General features: G+C 57.7%; 10 protein-coding genes across 10 annotated transcripts; 4 read left to right on the top strand and 6 right to left on the bottom strand.

Annotated features, from left to right (window-relative positions):
- Positions 1-155: 155 nt before the first annotated feature.
- On the top strand, positions 156-3,296 carry EX895_003179 (uncharacterized protein; the record flags this gene model as incomplete). The annotated part of the gene is made up of 1 exon (XM_029883777.1): positions 156-3,296. The coding sequence occupies one exon, from the start codon at positions 156-158 to the stop codon at positions 3,294-3,296; it is 3,141 nt and encodes a 1,046-aa protein (XP_029740068.1).
- Positions 3,297-3,407: 111 nt separating this feature from the next.
- EX895_003178 (uncharacterized protein) lies at positions 3,408-4,094 on the bottom strand (the record flags this gene model as incomplete). Its single annotated transcript, XM_029883776.1, has 1 exon — positions 3,408-4,094. The coding sequence occupies one exon, from the start codon at positions 4,092-4,094 to the stop codon at positions 3,408-3,410; it is 687 nt and encodes a 228-aa protein (XP_029740067.1).
- A 780-nt stretch (positions 4,095-4,874) lies between these two features.
- On the bottom strand, positions 4,875-6,587 carry EX895_003177 (uncharacterized protein; the record flags this gene model as incomplete). Its single annotated transcript, XM_029883775.1, has 1 exon — positions 4,875-6,587. One exon carries the CDS (start codon positions 6,585-6,587, stop codon positions 4,875-4,877), a length of 1,713 nt encoding a protein of 570 aa, XP_029740066.1.
- An 822-nt stretch (positions 6,588-7,409) lies between these two features.
- On the bottom strand, positions 7,410-9,284 carry EX895_003176 (uncharacterized protein; the record flags this gene model as incomplete). The annotated part of the gene is made up of 1 exon (XM_029883774.1): positions 7,410-9,284. The coding sequence occupies one exon, from the start codon at positions 9,282-9,284 to the stop codon at positions 7,410-7,412; it is 1,875 nt and encodes a 624-aa protein (XP_029740065.1).
- An 803-nt stretch (positions 9,285-10,087) lies between these two features.
- Positions 10,088-10,828, top strand: EX895_003175 (uncharacterized protein; the record flags this gene model as incomplete). Its single annotated transcript, XM_029883773.1, has 1 exon — positions 10,088-10,828. One exon carries the CDS (start codon positions 10,088-10,090, stop codon positions 10,826-10,828), a length of 741 nt encoding a protein of 246 aa, XP_029740064.1.
- Positions 10,829-10,890: 62 nt separating this feature from the next.
- EX895_003174 (uncharacterized protein) lies at positions 10,891-12,075 on the top strand (the record flags this gene model as incomplete). The annotated part of the gene is made up of 1 exon (XM_029883772.1): positions 10,891-12,075. The coding sequence occupies one exon, from the start codon at positions 10,891-10,893 to the stop codon at positions 12,073-12,075; it is 1,185 nt and encodes a 394-aa protein (XP_029740063.1).
- A 94-nt stretch (positions 12,076-12,169) lies between these two features.
- Positions 12,170-13,192, bottom strand: EX895_003173 (uncharacterized protein; the record flags this gene model as incomplete). The annotated part of the gene is made up of 1 exon (XM_029883771.1): positions 12,170-13,192. The coding sequence occupies one exon, from the start codon at positions 13,190-13,192 to the stop codon at positions 12,170-12,172; it is 1,023 nt and encodes a 340-aa protein (XP_029740062.1).
- Positions 13,193-13,484: 292 nt separating this feature from the next.
- EX895_003172 (uncharacterized protein) lies at positions 13,485-14,531 on the bottom strand (the record flags this gene model as incomplete). The annotated part of the gene is made up of 1 exon (XM_029883770.1): positions 13,485-14,531. One exon carries the CDS (start codon positions 14,529-14,531, stop codon positions 13,485-13,487), a length of 1,047 nt encoding a protein of 348 aa, XP_029740061.1.
- Positions 14,532-14,778: 247 nt separating this feature from the next.
- On the top strand, positions 14,779-15,620 carry EX895_003171 (uncharacterized protein; the record flags this gene model as incomplete). Its single annotated transcript, XM_029883769.1, has 2 exons — positions 14,779-15,237; positions 15,315-15,620. The coding sequence occupies 2 exons, from the start codon at positions 14,779-14,781 to the stop codon at positions 15,618-15,620; spliced, it is 765 nt and encodes a 254-aa protein (XP_029740060.1).
- Positions 15,621-15,739: 119 nt separating this feature from the next.
- Positions 15,740-18,091, bottom strand: EX895_003170 (uncharacterized protein; the record flags this gene model as incomplete). The annotated part of the gene is made up of 1 exon (XM_029883768.1): positions 15,740-18,091. The coding sequence occupies one exon, from the start codon at positions 18,089-18,091 to the stop codon at positions 15,740-15,742; it is 2,352 nt and encodes a 783-aa protein (XP_029740059.1).
- Positions 18,092-18,118: the final 27 nt, after the last annotated feature.

Here is an 18,118-nt window from a genome sequence, read left to right as displayed (position 1 = left end):
CAGCTGCAACGGCGTTTTTTCGCCTGGCTCCAGGATGGTTCGCACCCTAGCTTTCGTTGCTTGACATGCTATTTGCTTGCGCACTTGTATCCACCCACCTCGAACATATAAGGTTACACCCATTCCATTGTACGACAACTGCCGATCTGAAAACGATGGCGCTTCGATCCATTCAGAGCCATCGGCGGGAGGAACCGTATCTTGTCGGCAGCCAGGAGCCGTATAGCTCTTCTGCATCCATGGCGTCGGCATCTGCAGGCGACAAGATGGCATCCAACACTCGCAGAGTTTCCTTTGTTACCGACGACAGCTGCTCGTGCGATTCGGGATCAGCGCAGGATCCGCTCGACTTGCAGTCGTACACATGGCAGTCGCAGCCGCAGCTGTATCCAGGCCTCGACCAGCACATTAGCTTTGGTCAGTCGCAACAAGCTGCTCTGTTCGATACGAGTTTGCAGCAGCACTCGCAGCAGCTGCAATTCAGCAACCAGCAAGACCTGGCTAGCGGCGGTGCGCGCTGCTTTCGAACAGCGCCGGAACAGTCGCCTTCGCTGCAGTCACACTTCTCTTCGACGCAGAACGAGACCGACTCGCTGTTGGCACACATAGCTTCGTCTCTGGGCTTGCCCCCAGCAGCACAGTCCAGGGAGTTGCAACAACAACAAGAACAACAACAACACGTGAGCCTTGGCGCGCAACGCCAGGATTCCGGCTTGGCGCCTCTGGTCAATGCAGATGCAGGTGGTGCTGCGGTGCGGGGGTCGGGTCAGCAGGAGTGGCTTGCGAACGTGCACCCTCCCGCATCTAGCGCTGAACCTGCAGGGTGGCAGTCGTCTACAGCATTTATGCAGAGGCCTGTCGCTGCGCCCTTTGCGGGTGCTGACGACGGCGGCAGATCGGGCCCAGCCCTTGTGCAGAGAACAAAGAGACGTTTTGGTGCAACGTGCGATCATTGCAGGGACGCACACCTCCGCTGCGATCTGCCGACGCGCTCCACCTTGTCGGCAACGAACACATCGTCAGAGTCTCCCTCGAACCAAACCGAGGTAATGTCGTGCTCGAGATGCCAAGCAAAGGGACTGGTGTGCACCATGACACCCTCGCGGCTCTCGAAACGCAACTCAGCGTACACTCGGTCCGGAACGGCGATCCAGAAGGCACGCAGTCTGCATGGATCCTTGGGGCCTTCTGCGCACGCCTGGTCCAGGCAAACAGTCCAGGAGCAAGCGGCTGCTTTGATCAAAGCGGTGTGTTCCGCGACGTCGCTGCAAACCACAGCATTCCAGATGACGGACCGGGTCATGGCGCGGTCGTTGACGGTGCGCCTGCTCAACTGCTACTTTGCCGTCTGCCATGTGCAGCTGCCCATCATCGACTTTGTCCAGTTCCGCACCACGTTCAATGCAGCTGATGGCGATCCGCGCAGGATGTCGTTCCTCGCCAACGGTGGCGATGCACAGCAGGAACAAGGTCCCGAGAGACGGCTGAGCAAGATCGGCACGCCAGGCAGCACGGAAGCGCTCTTGGCGGTCCTGGTTGCCTGGGCCGCACGGTACACGGATGCACCCGTTGCATTCGGCACGGCTGCAACGGCAGGCACCGCAGGCACCGCAGGCACCGCAGGCACGGCGAGCACGGCGAGCAAAGACGCTGCGTCAAGTTCTGCCCCGGAATCTGCAGCGCCTCGGCTCAAACGAAAACGCAAGCGCGGTGTAGCGTGTGATTCATGCCGACTGCGACGGGTGCGGTGCGATATCACCGAGATGGCTCCTGGTGCGAGCTGTACGCGATGCCTTGAAAAGGGGATCTACTGCACGGACGAGTATATACGATCGGCGCGAGCCAAGCTGCACTCGAAAGCTGCCCATAGCAACAGCGGCAGCGGCGATGAAATGGCCTACATCCTCGCGAGGGCCTTTGGTGCGTTTTCAGACGACACCCCTTCATCGACCAGCTCCGTCAGCCCGAGCACGTGGATAGCGACTACAAACACGGTCGACGGCTTGACGTCGGTTGCGCAGGCTCCTACGGCGTGGCGTCGAGGAGCGGACCGAAAGCCGTTCTGCCTCGCGCTGTTGCACCATGCGCTCGGCCTGGTGAACAAGCACGAGCTGGTCCACAAGCCGAGCGTCGAGAGCATCCAGGTGCTGACGCTGCTCTCGTCGCTGCTCGAGTCGGTTGACGTGGCGCAGAGCCAGGTGTTTATCAAGGCGGCCTGTAGCCATGTGGAACAGCTCGGGTTGACGGTGCAACTTGCCGTGGACGCAAACGATCGCGGGGGCGTTGAGAACATGTTCAGGGTCCTGCAGACGCATCGCATCTACACGGTGCCCTGGTGCATCGATGCGATCGCATCTATGTTGCTGCGCCGTCCGCCGTGCTTTGCTCATGATTGGATCATCAAGGTCGACGGCAGTCATCCTCAGCAGCAGCAGCAGCAGCAAGGGGAAACGCCGTTGAAAGGCACGCAAGCGAGCGGCATGACGCAAACAATGGGGGTCGGGTTTGGCATCATGGCCATGCTGCAACTCGGCGCGATTGCACGCTTCATTGGCAAGCACGTCGGCGCGCTGACGCCAGCGGATCCGGTGGCGACGCAGGTGCAGCAAGCGCGCACGCTGCAACGCGCCTGCCGGACCGTCTGGACGAGCGTGGACAGTCTGATGCAGCTCTTCGACCGCAGCGCCTGTCGGGTAGAGATGGCACTCGAATCCATGCCAGCACTGCACCCGCTCGGGTGGGTCAGCACGGCCAAGGTGCTCGCGTCGCTGCTGTACCTTAGCGTGGTGCGAGCGCTGACAGAACAGTGCGGGCTGCTGGCCTCGCAGCAGCAGACTTCGGCCGAGGCGGTGGCTGCGCTCGAGACGTTGCAATCGTTGCATGCAGAAGCCATGCAGCTTGCGGTCGAATCGTGCCGCCGGACCAGCCATCTGATAAAGAGGATCCTGCCGCTCGGCATCATCCAGCTTCGCGGCGGCACGTTCAAGCAGATCCCGCACCTGGCCAAGTTCTTGGCCCAAGTGCCCACCGTCGCCGACGCCGAAGGGGACAAGCAGCATCAGCAGCGGTCGTCACCTGCGGGTGACATAATGCCTTCGCCGAACCTGCGGCAGGGAGATGTGCTGCGGCAGGTCGAGAGCATCGGGTGTGTTCCTCTGGCACCATTTACGAAAGCAGCAAAGGCGAGAGAGGTCGGGTGGCTCGTCGCGGCTCTTTCGCAGCTGGGATATGCGTGGGATGAGATGCCAGACGAGGCGAACAGCGTTCAGAATCTTCTTCACATGCAGGGTCTGTAGTGGCCGCACACGTATTAATGTTGTTCATCACAAGTTGTCATTGTATTAACGGGGCAGTGCAATACTAAATCAAGACAAGAGAGAGTGTGGGCGTGGGCGAGGGGTGAGGATCTACTGGAGAGCATCGATGGCAAACGTGGCACCGATGTTCTGCACCGAGCTGTCGAACGGATAGAAAAAGTGCTGGGCCGTCGTGCCGATGCCGTGCAAGGAATCGCAGACGCCATCGCCAAAGATGCAGATATCCTTGGTCTTGGACACCCAGCTGTCAGGGACGCCCTTGTAGAAGGCAGAGAGGACGCCGATGGCAGCCTTTGTCGAGTTGCCGCCCTCGCCGTCGACGTTGCAGTCCAGGTTGGGTTTGTGCGTCGTGTCGCCGATGAGGATGGCGGCCTTGACGGCGTCAAAGGGCGCGCCGCTGAGCTGGTTCATGGTCTCGGTGATGACCGTGGCGCCCTGCGAGTAGCCCTGCAGGACAAAGCAGGTGTCCGGGTCGTCGGCGAGGCGTGCGTTGATCTCACGGATAATGTCGCGCACTCCGACGTCGACCTGGTTAAACGGGTCGGCAGGGTAGACGACCGGATAGTCGGTGCCGTTGGGAACAGTGGCCAGGATCCGTGCGTTCATCGTCTTGAAGCCGAGAGAGGGGCCTTGTGGCTCGCCAGTACCACGTGCTTCGATGAGCAAGTAGGATGGACACTTGGCGTCCCTGGACAGCATTGGTGCACCCTGGGCTGCGGGCGGCAACGCAAGCAGCACGGACAGGCCAGCAAGTGTAGAGAGCGTCGGGATGATCATGGTTGCAAGTGCGAGTAGGAAATCCAAGAGCGTAGTATAACGATTGTGGGGTTTAGGGAGCACGGATCCAGCAGAGACTTTATACCTTTTCCTACTCCTAACCCGGCTTCGCTATCCGCTTCGCTATTGCAACCACTGTGGCGCTAGCTGGCTCTCCAAACATTCCCCCGGGCTAAGCCATAGCCAACATTCATGCTGCTGAGATGCGCTCTCATGGGCAGGATCGACGCATGAACTTCCTGGGGCACAATTATAATATTTGTTACTGCTGAGCGGTCAGAGCGGATGACAAGCCGGCAAAAGCTCCGGATTGTCGGTCGGAAACGCACAAGCTGTCCGGCGAAAGTGTGCAACCGTTAGTGGAGGAAGTTACTAATAGAAACAAACTCGAGCACTACTGTATGTAGGTAGCCTAAGCGATGTCTCACCTCCACGGGTCACCAGGAATTGTTAGGCATGTCGCAAAATGACGGATCCAGTTCTCGCTTAACTTGGCAAGAGGGTTCGCTCGAGTGCTACCAAAATATTATTTTAACAATGTTTCCCGACGATCGATCCGAAGATGGTCAGCAACGCTTGCAGCGCTCACCGCCTTGACTTGATCTGTGCGACTCGTCGCTCATTGATGCTCCATGTTCCTAATTCGAGCGCCAGCTTTGGAAAAGGGTTCTTCGCCACCCAAAGGGTCGTCGCGGGGTATGGAATCCGGCATGGAAAGTTTGTATTGCATTCAAGTCAGAGTGCTTGATAATACAGTACAAGCTGCTGAGAGCAGGCATATCACTTCACCAGCGACTCGTCGACGTACACCAGCTCGTTCCTCCAAGCCGGTTGTTCCTCGGCCGGAAAGTAGCCGTCTCTGCAGTTGTCCGAATGCACGCGGGGTAGGGCATCAAAGTAGGCGTCCCATTGCGGCTGCAGTGCCTGCTGCAAGCTCGTCACCTGGCCCTCGGGGAACAAGTTGTACCAGAGCCGTCGGCATAGGCTGCCGGAGCACGTCTTGAGGTTGAGCAGCAGGGCGTCGAGACGCGAGGCGATGCGCTGCGGTTCTGTGCGGGTGCTGTTGAGCTCAGCGTACAAGGCGAGGTCGGCAAGGAGGTTGTGCATCTGCACGTCGTCGTTGTGCATGTCGTATAGCTCGCGCTCGCCCGTGCACCAGACCGTGTAGGCGAGATCGTGCGCTTGGTCCTTGATGCGGAGAGTGCGGTACTTGGAGAGGATCTTGCCGCCGAGCGACGAGTAGTTGCCCTCGACCGCGCCGCCGATCTGCGAGACCCAGAACTCACTCAGGTGGTGTGTGGCCGTGCCGGAATCGCGGAAGCTGAGGGCGGCGTGGTCTGCGGCCCAGTTCATCACGCGGCCGTCGAGATCGTAGCTCGGCTGCGCACCGGACGAGTGCACGATGGTCGCGGCAAGGTCGATGTTGCTGTGAACACCGTCGTCGCGCTTTCCCGCAGGCACGCCGGGACCGCGGACGACGAGGGGCACGCGAATGTCTTCTTCATACCCCGTCGTCTTGCCCGGCTGGCGTCGGTGCTCCCCCACCGTGTACCCGTTGTCAGAGGTGTAGATGACATAGGTGTCGTCGAGGACACCGAGTTGCTCGGCTTTGCGCAGGATGGCATCGACCAGCTCGTCGACCGACTGGAGCGCGCGCAGACGGTCGCGATACCATTCGTCGAGGTACTCGACCACCGTGGCGTTCAGCCGCGCCAGGTCCTTGACGTAGCTGGCACCCGATGCGTTGAGTGGGTTGAACGAGGCCTTGCGTGGCGTGATCTCATCGTCGAACAGGTGTGCGTGTCGATCCGCCGGGACGGGGTTGGTGAAGCGCGAGTTCTCGGTCTGGGCGTGAGGACCAATGGGCGCAATGCCAATAAAGAAGGGACGGTCGGATTGCGCGGCGTGCTCGAGGTACTCCAGCCCGAAATCGCGGATGAGATCGGTGCTGTAGTTGTTCGGGTACTGCACCAGCTTTTCCCCGTCGACTGCAAACGAGGCGTTGTTGTAGATGTACGTGAATGGATCGACGAGGATCGCGGATCTGTTGAAACCCTGCACGGGACTCGTCTTCCAGTTTTTCACCGTGTTGCCGTTCATCAGCTTGCCCGTGTAGTATGTGTTGTACCCTGCCTGTTGCAGCCATGTGGGCAAGTAGTCCTTGCGATATCCTTGAGCAACAAAGCGTGTCCACCCGCCAAAGGGAAGCACGACATTGGTCACGTTGTGCGAATGGCCGTGTTGACTTCGCAGGAACCCGACGCGCGAGGGACAGCAGACCGACATGGGCGTGTAGAAGTGCGTGTAGGTCGTACCAGCGTCGGCCAGCCACTGGTGCATCAAGGGCATGATGTGCTCGTTGGCAGTGGCATGATCTTGATCGTCGGTGATGATGTAGATGAAGTTTGGTTTCTTCGCCGAGATGCCTGTAGACAGCACCGAGAGCAGCACCAGCACCAACACCAGCAAGGAGAAGCTGCTTCCGAACAACATCTTTCGTACAAATCCACGACGATCAAGCGCTCAACGTGACGTATGAAGGGATGGAGAAAAGCTGGTCAAAGACAGGCGGCTAGTTGCATCCAATGCAATCTTGTGTTATATACTGTGTGGAACAATCGCCAAGACGAGACGAGAAGAAGTTCGGAAAAGCAGATCTTCCTGTCCGTGCGTCGCTTTGCTCGTTGATGGCGTGATGACAGATAGAAACGCATTCATGCTCCGGACGTCTGACGCCCATGCCGTCCGTGGCAAGGGAAAACACGGACCAAGCCAAGAAGTAAGCGCTCTCGGAGAATACCGACCCGCTCCCTCCCCCACATGGGCCGTTTCTTCTCAACGAGGCACGCATGCTTTGTATTGCAAGCCGTCTAAGCGAGCACGTCATACCGGTCAAATTTTTGGGCAATGAATGCTCTTCTGTCAAACGAGGTGATTTGCTTTTTTCCGCCGAGCATAAGGACCCTGCATCTTTGTTGCTGGCGCGCGCGGAGAGGGATCGTCGCTTCTAGACGATCCATCAAGTGAGGTAGCGGAGTTGTTACACAGACAACTCCTCGGGGCTTTGTGCTCTAGGCTGATTCGAGGAGCTGTTCACCTTTGCCGATGATCGACGGCAGCACCACATCGTCCGGCTGAGTGTGCAAGCGAAGCTTCTGCAAGCATGGCCAGATTCGTCGTCACAAGATTGACAGCATCATCGTATTGCATCAGAATGAAAGGGAGCCTCGCTACAACTTGGACTAGCGGCCAAAGGAGACGAGAGACCAGCAAACGCGAGAGAACGGGGAACGGGACAAAGCTGAATGTCTCCACTCACTTCTTAACCCTGTCCAACACCAAGCCGGGCCCTGTCCACCTGAGCTGCTCCTTGTCCTCGATAAACTCGAGATGGTAACCCAACTTCTGCATCTCTGGCACCTTCTGCTTTCGATCCCATTTCCACAGCGCGGGGCATCCACCAACGCCTTGATCCATGTAGCTGCCCGTATCGCGTCGGATGGCGGCTTGCGGGATGGTCCACAGCTTGCCGCCGTCTGACTTGCGGGCGAGGGAGGGCCACAGGCCGACGCGGTAGTGAGAGACCGTGTTTCCCCCGAAGCGGTAATGAGTGCAGCTGCAGTGGCTGTCGTCGTCGCCGACGAGCGGGCGGAAGCATCGAGCGAGGGCTTCGGGAGACGACTGACAGGTCCACGAAGCGAGGAAGTCCGATGTTCCCCCTACGTTGTACTTTTTCAGCACGGAGACTGGTGCTGAGGCAGGAGTGGCGGTGGTATCATTGTGAGAGGGAAGAAGAGAGTATTCGATGCGGGTGATCCAGCGTGCACCTTCGTCGATCTGGACATCCACTTCGATCCAGTCAAAGCTGTTGCTGGCGGAGGAGCTCGCATCGCGGTCGACATTCTGATAGCGATAGGTTCCCGCCCATGTCTCCTCGAGCACGGTCTCGTGCAGCCAATCGAGGGCGTAGATCGCATCGTTCGCCCTCGAACGCATCCATCGCACCAAACTCACCTCTCGATCATCGCAATCGCCGGGACGTGTTTCTCTTGGAGGTGCACCCAGGTCGCTGAGGACGATTGTAGTGAAACCTCTTTGCACATCGATGGCGATGGCCAGCTCTCGGTCATCCATGTGCTCCAAGAGGTTGAGCACGTCGAGCGTGCGCCCACCCTTTTGGAGAGATGTGTGGCTATTGCCGGGGCAACCCACACCAATGAGCTGGCCGGATCTAGTCCAGGAGGGTTGACGGACGACCGTGAAGGGCGATCGCGTGCTAGCCGTCACCCCGTCCGTGTTGAGTGTGCGCGGGCTAAAGTAGTTGCCTACGCTGAGAGAATCGAGACCGACATGCACGAGCGGGGGCACAACGCCATGATGAATGGCTAGCAGCGTTTGGACCAGGTGGTGCACATCCGACAGCGTCGTCTCCACGGCGGGACGGAGTCGACCGCCAGTCTTGGACACGACACGGGTATTGTTGAGCTTCAGAGCACTGATCAGCTCGTCGATCGAGACCAATTCGCCCCCGGGCAATTGATGGGAAGCTTTGAGCGAGAGCGTCTGTAACGCTCTCCACAGCTCGGTGCTTCGGAACGTCTCACTGCGGCCATTCAGATCGCTGCTAGCGCGAGGCGATTCTGCAACCTGTCTGTGGACCGGCTCTCCCTGCACCAGCGACATGACCAGCTCCACCCTGTCTCTGCGCTGTCCCGATGACTTGCGCACAATGGTACCGGTCAGCTGGTCAATGGTCTGATCTATCAGCTCAAGGGTCATATTCCAGTGCTTTCTCCTCCATCCTTGGTTGGCAGATATGTCTGCCGTCGTAAGCAGTTCCGCGTCGGGCAGGCAGAACGGCGAATCGAACAGATCAGCCCTCGCATTCCAGAACCCAGGTTTTTGCCGCGTGTAATCCGACTCTCTGTTCCACGGCCATCGGTGACCATGACGATTGTAGGGCAGATCGCCAGAAGCGAACAAGGCAACTAGGGTCCAAAACACGAAGAATACAACGAGGGAGATGGCAAATCGCAGACGACTCGCGAAGACCAGCTTTTCTAGCCAGTGACGGCCTTTGCGGTGGTGGCGATTGTCGCTCTCGTCCTGCTGAGGTTGTTGGTGGTCGACATCGTGATCAGTGTCGGAGAGGAGAGGTTGTCGAGCAGCTTCGTCATCGTTTGTCGTCATGGCTGCTGCTGACAGACTGAGAGTACTAGGAAAGGTGGAGCGTTATGAATTGGGCCAGAGTGTGGGGAATGTGCGAGGAAAGGGGAGGAGTGGGTGAAAGGTGGGGACGGGAAATGATGCCTTTGTGGGACTGGGTTTATACGTTTCTGAGCGTTGACCCGCCGCGCCAAGCTGCATCAGCAGTCTTGGTGGAACCCGTTCGGTGGTAATGGCTCAACGCTGCGGCAAGGCTAGCAGCAAATCTAGTCCTGGAACTGAACCGACTTCTACTGTACTGTACTGTACTGTACTGTACTGTACTGTACTGTACTGTACTGTACTGTACTGTACTGTACTGTACTGTACTGTACTGTACTGTACTGTACTGTACTGTACTGTACTGTACTGTACTGTACTGTACTGTACTGTACTGTACTGTATTGTACTGTACAGCACATCAGCTTGTCAGTATAACGTGTTCTGTACAACACGTTGACTGGCGGGTCTGCGAGAGTGGTACAGCGCATGATATCGACTACGCCAAGGCTGTGTCGAAGCATGAATTTGGTGGGATGCTCCTCCAACTTAGCGTGGGAAAGAAAGCGAAGCGGGGCAGTCAGTGCCTTGTTGGACAGCTCCTCGCACACTCTGCAAGCGTTCTCGACGCGCACGAGCCGCCTTGATCCCATCTTTCCCGCAGGGTTCAGCACTGTGCGCGAAAAAAAGGGGCGGGTGACAGCCAACCGAATGGTACTACAACTCGCACCTTGCTACACATTCACCATCATCATAACCACCATCTACTCACAGCAGCAGCAGCAGCAATGGGTCGGAAAGCGCCACTTCTACCCGCGGCGAGCGCGGTCGCTTATCGGTCCGCGAAACGCAGCATTTCATGGCAGATCAAGTTGACCCTCGCCCTGGTAGCATTTCTGACGCTGTACCACCTGGACGACATTGTCTCGCCGCATCGCATCCGTCAACACCCTGCGCATCCAGATTCAGGACGCAGAGGATGGGGGCATTTCCCCAAGGTAGACGATGCGTTTCGTTTCCTGCCGTGCACCAACGCGACAGTGCCTCCTGCGCTGGACGACCCACGCCCCGTCGAAGCGTGGGCGAGACTGTATGACGCGGACCCGTCGCACTGGTCGTGGGCCAACAGCAGCAGCAGTCGCAATGCCTCCAGCTCCGGCGGGCTGTATCTGTGTGGATGGCTCGATGTGCCACTCGATTACACCAACACCTCCGACCCCCGCATTGCGCGTTTGGCAGTGACCAAGTTGCAGCACTCGCCGCGTGGACCGTCGAAGCGTATCCTCGTCGTCGAACCAGGCGGACCGGGCGGATCGGGCTCCTCCCTCGTCTGGCGCAAAGCGGAGAAGTTCTCTGCCATGTACACGGACTCGACGTTCGATGTGTTCGGCTGGGATCCGCGTGGGGTGAATGCCTCGCAGCCGTCGATCAGCTGTTTCCCCTACGACGCAGACCGCGATCGATATGCGCTCTACTCGCAGCGATCCTTGCGCGAGGCGGCGGATGCGAGGCAGAGGCCATGCTCGTGACCGACGCGATGAACGAGGCGATATTCAAGGCATGTCAGCGTAAATATGGCGATGTGACCACAATGCTGTCCACCGCATTTGTCGCGAGGGATCTGGACGAGCTGAGGAAGGCTCTGGGTCAGACCGTGTTGGATGGCTACTTTGTCAGTTATGGAACGGGCATTGGGCAGGTCTACGCCAACATGTTCCCCGACAACGTCGGTCGCCTCGCACTCGATGGAACCGAGATGGTGAAAGGGTATCAGACTTCCTTAGGTACCTTTGGTACGGACGCACTGGACAACATTACGGCTTCGTTCCACGACGGGTTCTTGGGCGAATGCGTCGCTGCTGGTGTCGAGCATTGCGATCTCGCCAAACCTTTGCACAGTTCCTCCACACTGCCCACAAAGGACTCGCTGATCTCGACCATGGACGATCTATTCGCCAAACTCGTCGAGCGACCCATTCCCGGGTACACAGACACCTCGGGCCCCATCCTCATCACATACAGCTCGGTGATCGAGCTGATCTACGAGGCACTCTACGCTGCCTCGACCTGGCCGCCGCTCGCCACGGCCTTCTACGAACTCCTTCAGGGCAACTCGACGCTCGTCTCGCTGTTCCTGGACAACTCGTGGGAGTACAACCCCTCACTCCCCTCGACGCCGACACGCCATTCGTCAGACGAACTCGGGTTGCTCGTCATCTGCTCAGACCAGTACTATGCGCCGCTCCCGCCCGGCTACGATGTGCGCACCAACGGTGAATCGTGGTACCTCGACCTGTGGCACCGCATGGTGCGTCAATCGGAAATCGGCGGCAACTCACGCTTCTACGACATCCTCCCCTGTCGCCACTGGAATTCGACTTTCGCACCTCCAAGGGAAGTCTTCCGGGGGGACCTCAACCATACGCTGTCCAACCCCGTGCTCCTCATCGCAGAAACGTACGATCCCGCTACACCCTTGCGCAACGGCAGGCGGCTGCTGCACGAGATGGGTAGCGACAACGCAAGGCTGGTCGCGCTCGATGCATTCAGCCACTCCTCGAGGGATCTGAGCGCGTGTGTGGTCGACATTGTCCGCAAGTATATGCTGGAGGGCAAGCTGCCCAGCGAGGCCGAGACGAAATGCGTCGCCGATAGCAAGCCGTACAGACCCGAACACGGCGGCGGTAGCAAGGGCACGGCGCTCGAGGTGTGGCGCGCTCATGTTGAGGACATGCGCGCACTCGCGCCGAGAGCTGCTAGGCGTGCGGGCTTCTGAGCATAATCTTCCCCGTCGCGACCCCAGACACAATGTAGACCCGCACTAAGTTATACATTGAGTGAAATGCATCTCGCCATTTGCTATGAAACCGCTAACGAAAGTTGCGCTGTCGCTTCTTGAATCGATCCAATACGGCCTGGTCCGTGGCCATGTGCTTCCTCTCGCCACCGTTCCTTGTCGCATCCGCATTCGGCCTGGGCCTGGCATACTGGAAGCGCGCACTTGCAAACGCCTCGTCGTCGGCCAAGCCGCCATTTGTCGGGTGTGTTTTGGCGAGGAGGCTGCGTTTGGCCGCTTCGGTCTGCTGGATGGTTTTCATTCTACTATCAATGCCGAGGTCGACTTCGGGGATCGAGGTGAGCATGGCGGCCGAGAGCGCAACGTTGCCTTCGCGTTCTTCCTGGGTTTGTTGCGGTTGCAGCGAGCGCTGCAGCTGGCGGTACTCTTCGGCGAGCGTGTAGAGTTGGTCGTGCGGGTTGGCGAGTGCGCTTTGGATCGTGGATGCTTCGATGGCGGTGGTGGAGGTGGAGGAAGCTCCAGTGCGCTTGGCCATCTCGGACTCGATGTAGGCCATCATGTGCTTGTCGACGTCGACGGTGCCCGTTTCGAGCTGGAAGTTGTTCTTGCGAACCAAACGGCGCGGTTTGCCACTGCTTGCTTCGTCGTCGCTGTCTCCTCCTTCTCCGTCTGCTGCTGCCGCCGCCGCCGCTATTGGTGTAGACGAGCCATTGTTGCCTACTAATCCCCCGCGCTTCATCTGCTGTGCCCACCGCTCTTCCTGCGTCTGTGATTGTGCCGTTGGCTGCGCCGTCTTGCGCTTCTTCTTCTCGCCCTGGTTGAGTCGCTCCAGCTCGATCCCCGTCGGTTTGCGCGAGAGCGACCGGAGTGCGATCAGGTCCTGCACAGAGATCTGATGTTGCTCGTCGTCGTCGTCGTCGTCGCGTGCTGCTTCTTGCCCTGCTCCGTGATGGAGGGAGGTGGGAGGTGGCTGCTCGTCATCGATGACGCTGCGAGAGATGCGGGATGTGGCGGCGCCCGTTAATTTGCCGCGTTTTTTGAAAACTGGCGGTGCTTGTGCAGGCGCAGTGCTGGGTCCTGCTTCGGGCGAGCTCATTGTTGGCGGTTAGCAGCGATAGTGGGGGTGGTGATGGTGGTGGTGAAAAGGCAAGACGACGACCATGACGGCAATGAGCCGATATTCGCTTTTTATTTGCGTTGATTTTTGAAGCCTCAATTTTCTCGTCTTCTTCTTTATCTTACTGTATTGCGATCAATAGATGCTCGCTCGTCATCCTCTTCTGGCACACCATCATTGACAATCACACACTCTTAGACAACGGCAACATTCACAAGCGAGAAAAGTAGGCCACAGGGTATCATTTACTTAAACAAAAGGTACAGCTGCTCTACAAGGCACCCACCGACTCGAGGATGCTCTTCAACGCATGAATCGAATGCAGATCCTGCACATCGTCGTTGCCGCCCAACAGCCGATCCCTCGCAAGCACAGTCGGGAACGTCGTATGTCCCGTCAGCTTGGCCAGCAGCGCTTGCAGCTCTTGTGCATCTGGCCTTGTGTCCACCTCGTACACGGTATACGAGGCGTTCAGCGAGGTGAGCAGCGTCTTTGCCTTTTTGCTGTAGGGACAGTAGCTCTTGCTGAACACGGTCAGGCCGAGCGAAGGGCGCACCTTGCTCACCCAATCCTTGCGCGAAAGCAGGTAGACTTGGTGTGCGTCGTTGAGGATCGAGAACTCGGGCGAGATGGCGTTCTTGGGTAGACCCACTTTGGCGAGCAGCTGCGTGAACTTGTTATCCGGACCCGAGTTGAGCTGGGCAAACACTCCCTGTGCTAGAGGCGTACGATCAAAGTACACTTCCTGCCAGTCGTCTCCTACTTTGTAATCCTTCATCTGCAGTGCGAGCAGCAGCAGCAACACGCTTTCGTCGCGCGCATCGAACTTGGACATCTCGTTGAGCTGCAGCGCCAGATCCACGCCCTTGTTACTGCTCGTTAACGCCCCCGCCGTGGCCGGATCATGTTCGAGCTTGTTCTTGAGAGCCGTCAGCTCGGTAGTGCCTTCCACATGCATCGTGTCGAGCAAAGCGTTGTGCAGGTGTCCATCTTTGTCGATGTGTGCATCGTCGTAGTGGTGAGCTGGTGCAACTCCGGGGAACTTGCCCACAAGCTCGTTAATGGCGGGCGATGCGTTGTGCAGCGCATCGAGCATGCGTGTGCCCGCCTGCGTGTCGAAGGGTGAGCTGGCAGTTCCGTTATAGAGAAGCAGGAAATAGACTGTGGGCAAAAGCAAGAGTACCACGAGAAGCTTCTTGCGTCGAAGCAGTGCCAGTGGTGGTAGGCAGAACGAGGCAGTGCGATTGGATGACGACGGTGATGCGACGCCGGACTCGAGGTCATGCTGCAGCAGATTCTCTTTGGATTCGGCTCCCATTGTCGGCGATTGGATCTCTGTAGTGGTGGTCGTTGATGAGGAGGTCTCAGCTGTCTGTCAGGGTCCAATACTGTGAGGTTTGGCCACTCGGGCTGTTTTCTCGACCGCAAGCTGACTAAGCATGACACCAGCCTCCACTCTGTTCCACTCCTTCTCGCCTTCCAAAAATCGCTTTGTTTCTCCCAAAACTGAGCCTTTCGATTGATCTGCATGCCACCATCTGGCCACCCTAGTAGCGCCAATCACCATGCCCGTCTTTCAGCCGGCCAACCAGATCAAACTCACAAACGTGTCAGTCGTGCGTTTACGCAAGGCAGGCAAACGCTTCGAGATCGCCTGCTACAAGAACAAGGTGCGCGAATGGCGAACCGGCGTCGAAACCGACTTGGACGAAGTCGTGCAGATCGAAAACGTCTTTGTCAATGTCAGCAAGGGTCAAGTGGCGCCATCGGATGATTTGCAAAAGGCGTTTGGCACCACCGAGATCCCCAAGATCTTGCAAGAGATTTTGAAAAAGGGAGAGTTGCAGGTCGGGGACAAAGAGAGGCAGCACGAATTGTCCAACACCTGGAAGGACATCGCGACGCAGGTGGCTGAGAAGTGTGTCGATCCAGGCAGTCAACGACCGTATACTGTCGGCATGATCGAGAAAGCCATGCACGACGTTCACTACTCGGTCAAACCCGCCAGAAGCGCCAAACAACAGGTAAGTAACCAAGCAAACCCACCGCACACCGCTTTCGATGCTACTGTTCCACTAACTCACCTCTTCCTCCAAAACAGGCTTTAGACGTCATCCGGCTACTCCAAGAAAAGCAAACCATCCCTATCGAACGGGCACGCATGCGCGTCCGCATCACCATGCCCAACAAGGACGGCAAGAAGCTCAAAGACAAATTGCTCCCGCTCACCGACAAAGTCGAAGATGAGGACTGGTCCGACGAGTGGGAGTTGATTGCATTTATTGACCCCGGTGCGCTCAAGACCATCAACGAGCTGATCCAGTCTGAGATCAAGGGAAGAGGCAATGTCGAGACGCTCAATTTCACCACGATCCGAGAAGGAGATGGCGACGAGAGGTTGGAGTAGCATTACATTCGTTCGGCTGTTTTCTGTTTGTCCTTGGTTGTGCAATTCATTGTCTTTTTTTAATGTATGTTCGTTCGAATGCTTACAACGTATTGATGCCGGCAAAGCTCGGCTCGTCATCACTTGGCAAAATGCAGCGTCCACGAGGGAAGCAGCCTCCTCATATGCACCTCGGCCGTCGTCAACCCGGGCGTACCGTATGTCAACGGACTCAACCACCAAAAGCACACCACCAGCGCAGCCACCAACACGCCCATCACCGCCCTCGCCTGTCTGGGCACCACATTGTCCATCCGAGGCCTGTAGTGTTGCGCCGTAAGCAGCGGTCCCGGCTTGGAAATCGGAAACTGGATCGTCTCGCTCGCGACAAAGTTGAGCACGCCTCCTGCCACCAAGCATGCGCACACGTGCGCCGGCAGGTAGTGGTGGATGAACAGCTGCCGCGACATGAGGAAGAACGGCACATAGTGGCACGCCCAGGCCATCACGAAAAAGCCGGTCGAGTTGTGCAGTCGGTTCCGCACGGCGCTGGGGATGGGGTAGATGCCTCGACGACGCGCGAGCAAATCGGCGCCCAAGACTCCGACAAAGATGGAAATGCTGAGGATGGTGCCCCACCAGGAAACCAGGTTGCCAATCATGTAGATTTGGTGTTGCCCTTCATCCTGAGTCCAGAACGAAATGCCCTGCAGCAGGAAAGGCCAGTTGATGGGTCCCGTAGCGTACGGATGGCTCTGCGTCAAACCAGCGTTCTGCTGCAGCATCTGCAACTGCAGCTCCAACCACTTCTTGAAGAAATTCATCTTGACCACTTTGCGAGGCGGCAAAGGCTTTAGACGATCCTCCAGATCAGGGCTATCCGGGCTGGGCGTCAACTCGCTGACGTACCACAAACACGTCTTGTCTACGGCATTCTTGTTACCGTTGACCTCTTGCTGATTGAACCCCCAGTCTGGGAGCGCCTCGCCGTGGGTCCACATGCAGACGCGCGTGTTCTTGTGCACCAGTCGGAACCACGATGCTTGGCTCTTCAGCGATTTGTCGGCGCCGTCTGCTTCATCCAGGAACAGCTCAAACAGCGTATCGTCGTAGCGCGAGGTGTCGTTGGCGGGGACGGTGGTGAACTCTTCGTTGGTAGCCATCAGCGGGGAAGCAACGTCGTGAGTGAGCAGGTAGGTGTTGGTGTTGATGTGGAGCAGTCGAATCGTGTCCTTGTGCTGGACGGTGCGTCCCTTGGCGTCGTCGTCCGGAATGGGTTTGGTGGGGACGATCTGCCAGATGTTGTTGGTGTCGTTGTGCGGATAGGCAGTGACCTGCTGGCCCTGGCTTGAGATGCGCCCATCGTCGTACTTGAGCGGGTATCTCTCGGCGTGCGAATGGAGCATAGCCTTGGTGTTCTTGTGCACGAGAGTGATCTCATCAAAATACTGAATGTCGCGGGCGTTGCTGAGCATGGGGTTGCCCGTGAGCGTCTGCTGGAATTGCGAGCTCATGAAAACGTCGCCGGGACCGCTCCTGATGAGGATGGCGAAATGCACCCAGAACCAAAACAGGTAAACGCCAAAGGGAAGGATGATGAGCGCAAAGAAGCGCGCGAAAAAGTGACGTGCGACATGCTCGATCTCGAGACCGCGTCGAATGTCGAGCAGCTTCCACAGATCCCAAGCCACCGCAGTGCCGATCGTCATGAAAGTGAAGAGCCCGACCATCTTGCAGCTCATGGTCAAAGCCAGGTTGACGCCCGTAGCGACGAGCCAAGCCCACCATTGAGCGGAAAACTCGTTGTAGCGAAGCTTATAGAAGCGAATGTACGAGTAGAGGCTGAGCATCATGAAGAGGATGAGCGGAGCGTCGAGGAGGATGAGTCGATCCTGTGCAATGTGCGCATTGTCGAAGAGCAGCAGAGCAGCACTGAAAACGCCAATGACGGGAGCATATCCGCTTTGTCGCATGATGGCGTAGATCAGGGGTACTTGGAGACTGCCGATTATGGCGGGGACGGCACGCATGCCAACGTAGGGGACATTGTTCTCGAGATACTTGTCGCCGATCTGATCGAATTCGAAATGTCCGTCGAAGCCAGCCAAGTAGCCAGCAAAGGCGTTGATAAGTTTGGCGAGTGGGGGATGAACATCGAAGTGGAATTCGCGACGGAGGTAGTAGGCAGCAAACTTGCCAAAGTGCACCTCGTCGAAGACCACCTGATCCGGAAACGAGATCCTGTAGAAACGCAGAGCGGCTGCAAGGACAAAGAGGGCCAGAGTGATGACCGTGTCGGCTGAATGCGAATGGACGTCGGGGGAGATGGCGCCAAACTGGGAACCGAAGCGTTTTTTCGAGAGATCGTTGTGGTCGTGGTCGTGCTTGATGTGATTGGCTTGGACGATGGGAGCAGTAGCAGCCGCCTCGTCGCCAGCGACAGCTCCATCGTTGCGACGGGAACGCAGGGACTGAGCCTTTGAAGCGTCCATCTTTTGGCGATCGAGACACAGCACAGT

Source organism: Sporisorium graminicola, chromosome SGRAM_19 (assembly GCF_005498985.1).
Source record: "Sporisorium graminicola strain CBS 10092 chromosome SGRAM_19, whole genome shotgun sequence".
Taxonomy (NCBI): Eukaryota; Fungi; Basidiomycota; class Ustilaginomycetes; order Ustilaginales; family Ustilaginaceae; genus Sporisorium; species Sporisorium graminicola.
The sequence above is the reverse complement of the archived record's forward strand: the minus strand, read 5'-3'. Positions and strand labels throughout refer to the sequence as shown.